A 4,671-nucleotide genomic window follows, 5' to 3' on the forward strand; every position below is an offset into this window, starting at 1 on the left:
ATGGGTTTGCCCCATTGGAGACTAGACCAGGCTCCCTTTATTCCCATATAATTGTTCATTTTTGTCGTTCGGTAGCTATATCTAATTATCAAATGATTATCCATCTAGGGTTGAGTTGTAAGATTCGATCTCACAAAGCAAACACCATACATATTTAATCCAAAGTTATAATCTTGCAAACCGAACATCTCCAATGCGTATAAAACAATGGCGGACACACTGACGGTGAATGAGGGACTTAAACCCCCCAACATTTTTTTCTATGTGAAATTTATGAAAACATATCCTCAACTTTTTATGAATCAATGCCTAGAAAAAATATAAAAGCCAGAGTGTATAAATGAACAGAGGATTAACGTATATTTACAAACTCAAACACTTAATTCCATGGATCCAAAATCCAGAAAATAACCTTCACAATTACATAGCAGAAAAATGACTTGAAATTAGGAAGCATAAAATAATGAGTAGGGAGAAGTCATAAAACAAGATAACATGACAATTCACGTGTGCTTGAAATATTACAATTTGATTGATTATTGAGTAATCAGAAATATTTGGTGATGATTAAACTTTTATAGGAGGCTTTGGATCATGATTATTGTTGGCTCCTGTTCCTGGATAATCTGTAAGTTCAATGTTCATTCTTCTCTCCAACAAGCTCACCATCATCCCATCATCATTCTCAATGTCCTGCAAAGTTTAAATAAATTTTTTTTATAGATTCGATTTTTTTGTTATTGATCATGCTAAAGGATAACGATCAAAGGCAACGATTTGTGCAAAAAGAGATTTTGGATAAGAACCACCAAAAGGAAAGATTTGAGTATTTTACACCAACCAAATATAAGTGGACTTCCAACGTGAACATAGGATAACTTACACAATTAAAATTAGGTATGATTTAGCATCGAGCCTTTTTTTTTAGAGGTTCTAATGTTTTGTAAGAGCACTAACTTTGAGCTCGAGGATAAAGAAAAGTGTGCTTTAATTATAGCATGAAAATGTTAAACAAATAGTAGAACATTTCATATCAAGATTTAAATAGATAATTAGCATTTAAATTAATATAGTTTATACTAATGCACTAATATTATGTAATCAGATAACAAGGAATCCTACTTTTGCATCTCATTAACGTGTTTGTCATATTTTTAGTAATTTATCTACTTTTTAGGATCAATTTCATGTTATGGTTGATATCCAAACGTGTATATAATTAAAGATAATCCATGTGTAAGTGCGTGCACACAATAGCCTATTAACAAAATTTTGAAATTGAGATGTATTTTCCACGATCATATTAGTATTCTTTTGGCTTTACAATGCTCCACTAAACTAATTTTCGTATTTAAATTATCGTGCAAAGTCCCATCTATGAACTGAATCATCTCAAAATTAACTTCTTAAAGAATATTTAAACAAACTGTTTCTTTTATTTAAAGCATAGTTTATTAATTTCTTATATTTTTTTTGAGATATACTTATCCTAAAGCATATATAGTTAATGAAAATCTAAGTAAGTGAAAGTTATGTGTGTAGATGAGAGAGAAAAACCTGAACATGAAATCTGCCGAGTAACACTTGATTCTTGATTGTCTTTAGGCTTCCTATTAAGCAAAAAGAGTCAATATATATTCCAATAATCATGAAAATAAATTCTTGATTTAAAAACATTATTTCCAATACATGACTATCTGATAATCTTGTGAAGTACTATATGTTACCAAATTTTAAATTTTGAATTCTTATATTTAAACTCTAGATCACTATATTCTTGGATAATTAAAGATGAAAACCCTTACTTGAGGCAGGAACCGCCGTGGAAGACACCACCAAGAAAAGGAGGAGGAGTAGCACCGCCAGCTGCCGCCGTCCAACCGCCATGAGCCACCGCCTTGTTTCTATGGGAGTGTGGGGGTTTTCAGAATTCTCTTAAATATATGATCCTATAAAATTATTGAAGTTGCTATTTAAAGGGCAGAGAGAGAGTTGAATCAACAAATTAACAAAATACTTAAATGAATAGATATATTTATATATACAGCTATGCTCTAAAAGGTCAACTTCTAGTTTTTGGAATATCTGGTGAGTTCCAACTTCATAAAATTACAATTATAATTTTAATTATTCCTTTGTTATCAGTATTCAAATATTAGATCCTCTGCTAATACTTCGTGGGGAACACATTAAAATAATTTTATAGCACTTATCCTAAAATAGTCAACTTTTTGGCTGGTTAAGTATCACAATTAGTTTGACATTATCTTTTGTGTATGTGTTTTATTAGACTAACAATGAAATGAATTTTTAAGAATTAGGAAAAATATTCCCACTTGCGTAAAGTTTATGATTTCTGTCACATGATGGATGTTACTTTGAAAGACACAGTACCCACCCCAGTTTCTTTCATGTGAATATAGTAATTTCACATATAATTAAAATGAGGACATTTCAACTAAAAGAAAAGGCATGAACGAGATGGCTTTGCTTGTCACGGGTATGTTATAAAATTAAATAAAATAGGTGGGTCAAATGGTGTGGCTTGTACCTACTGTTCTTGGAATTTTATTACAGTACTACATTACAATATTATGTACTCACATTTAGAAAAATTACTCTAAACTATTCAAATGTGAAGGTAAAAGCCAAAAACATTTTTTTGGGGCAGCATTATCCTGCGGATGTCGCGCTACTTATTTGCATAAATCATTTAGTTATATAACTACAGTTAATTACAACTTAAGTTAAAATTATTTAAAATGAAGTAATGACGAATAAATAATTAAAATTAATTAGGGACGTCCGCACCTAAAGGCTAATAAAAAGTCTAAAACTGTTTTTTCTATGGACAACTATGTAGCCATGTAGGAGTACTATGTTATAGTATGTGCACTCATTGTAGTGTTCAAGCTTCAAATTAATTAGCTCATATTATTACCCGATATATAAAGTTGTCGATAAGTTTAATTATAGTTTATAGTCACATATTTTTTAGCATTTTACAGTTTATATAGCCAGCCCCATTTTATTACTTTTATATAGATGGCTTCCAACTCCTTTAGTTCATTGGCCTGCCTTAGTTACTTTGATTTGTCAATTTGTAACTTCATCATTGATTATTATTTAGGGCTTGAATTTTGATAAAAACATAACTATATATAGTCAAATTTTAAAAAATATCTAACACTGAAAATGTGACTAGCTAGGTTATAAGTAAAACGAGTCACATTTTAATTTATTTTTCATCTCAACAAAACATGATGGTGTGTATGTCCCACATTATCAAAGAATTGAAAATGTGATAATCTAAATACGGCTTCGTTCCATTTCTCTTATTTTCGCATCAGAATGGAACGAAAACTACCGCGGCAGGATATATCATACTACTATTAGATAGTCTAGACCATTAATCTATATCAACGCCACTTTTATATAATGACATTGAGGTATAAAATTGAAAAATCCACCTCATTATATTATTATTCCAGTCACACTCTTGGTGCCAAACATTTTACAGGACTATAACTGGTTTTTTTTAAACGAAGTTATTATAAACTGAAAAACGCTTACGAAAAATAGATCAAAATTGATGTTATAAACTAAAAAATTTGAAGTTCAAGCTATACAAAAAATAAATTAAAGTTGAGACTGTTACACTACGAAAAACTCACCAATCAGTGACGGAAATATGCGTCATTAATCACTGAATTTCCGTCAGTAAACAGTATTAGTGACAGACTATCGCCGAAAGGTAGCCGTAATTAAAAAGCTCGCCGAAAGGTAGCCGTAACTAAAAAGCTTGACAGTAAAAAAATTTAATGACTGATTTTGTCCGCCACTAAATTTAATAACAGCATTACTAGCGAAATACGTTGTCACGAAACCAACTGGGCGTTGCATTCAACTGTCTGAATTAGTGACGGACTAGGCGGTCACTAAAACTGTGTTCCCAAGTCTCATAGTAGTGACGAATAGTCTGTCACTGATTAGAGACCGACGTACCTCCATCACTAAAGTTGTGTTGCATATTTTCACGTTAGTGATGACCTAATCCGTTACTAATTTAGCATTTGAATCAGAATTTCTATTTCACTTAATATTTCACCTGAATATAAAAATCCTAAAATTAATAACCAATAAAATTAAATATACAAAATAAACATTAATCTCGCATTTGGATCAGAATTTCTATTTTAATTAATATTTCACCACAATATTAAAATAAGCCTAAAATTAATAACCAATAAAATTAAATAAACAATATAAACATTAAATCCAAAAATTATGATGAATAAGTATAAATGTTAGTAGTTAAAACAAGAGTAAAGACCAAAACTGGTCCTGAACATATGACCATTTTATGATTTTGGTCCTATATTTTATCTTTTGAATTTTTGCATCCTGAACATTTCAACTCAGATCATAATTGGTCCTACACTAACAATTCCGTCAATTTTTAAACGGTTTTAACTCGATTTTGACCGATTTTGATGGTTTTAACAGTCTCATTCGGATTAAAACCGTTTAAAAATCGGTCAAAATCAGGTTAAAATCGTTTAAAAATTGACGAAATTGTTAGTGTAAGACCAATTGTGATCCGAGTTGAAATATTCGCAATGCAAGGATTCAAAAGATAAAGTATAGGACCAAAATCATAAAATGAGCATA

The 4,671-nt window shown here is 30.5% G+C and overlaps 1 protein-coding gene across 1 annotated transcript; it reads right to left on the bottom strand.

Moving 5' to 3' along the window:
- Positions 1–337: 337 nt before the first annotated feature.
- LOC148928556 (uncharacterized) lies at positions 338–2,000 on the bottom strand. Its single transcript, XM_089056118.1, has 3 exons — positions 1,806–2,000; positions 1,558–1,610; positions 338–693 (listed from the first exon to the last, which is right to left on the bottom strand). The coding sequence occupies exons 1-3, from the start codon at positions 1,885–1,887 to the stop codon at positions 568–570; spliced, it is 261 nt and encodes an 86-aa protein (XP_088912244.1). The 5' UTR covers positions 1,888–2,000; the 3' UTR covers positions 338–567.
- Positions 2,001–4,671: the final 2,671 nt, after the last annotated feature.

The sequence above is a fragment of the Salvia hispanica genome, chromosome 4 (assembly GCF_029641045.1).
Source record: "Salvia hispanica isolate PSC_SH4W2 chromosome 4, Shi_PSC_v1, whole genome shotgun sequence".
Classification (NCBI taxonomy): Eukaryota; Viridiplantae; Streptophyta; class Magnoliopsida; order Lamiales; family Lamiaceae; genus Salvia; species Salvia hispanica.

Bases quoted from the DNA above. Each gene is read 5' to 3' on its own strand.
- LOC148928556 (XM_089056118.1), bottom strand. From the start codon at position 1,887: ATGGCGGTTGGACGGCGGCAGCTGGCGGTGCTACTCCTCCTCCTTTTC. The intron at 1,611-1,805 runs GTAAGGGTTTTC...TTTGCTTAATAG, and splicing joins CACGGCGGTTCCTGCCTCAA to GAAGCCTAAAGACAATCAAG. The intron at 694-1,557 runs GTTTTTCTCTCT...TAAACTTTGCAG, and splicing joins TCGGCAGATTTCATGTTCAG to GACATTGAGAATGATGATGG.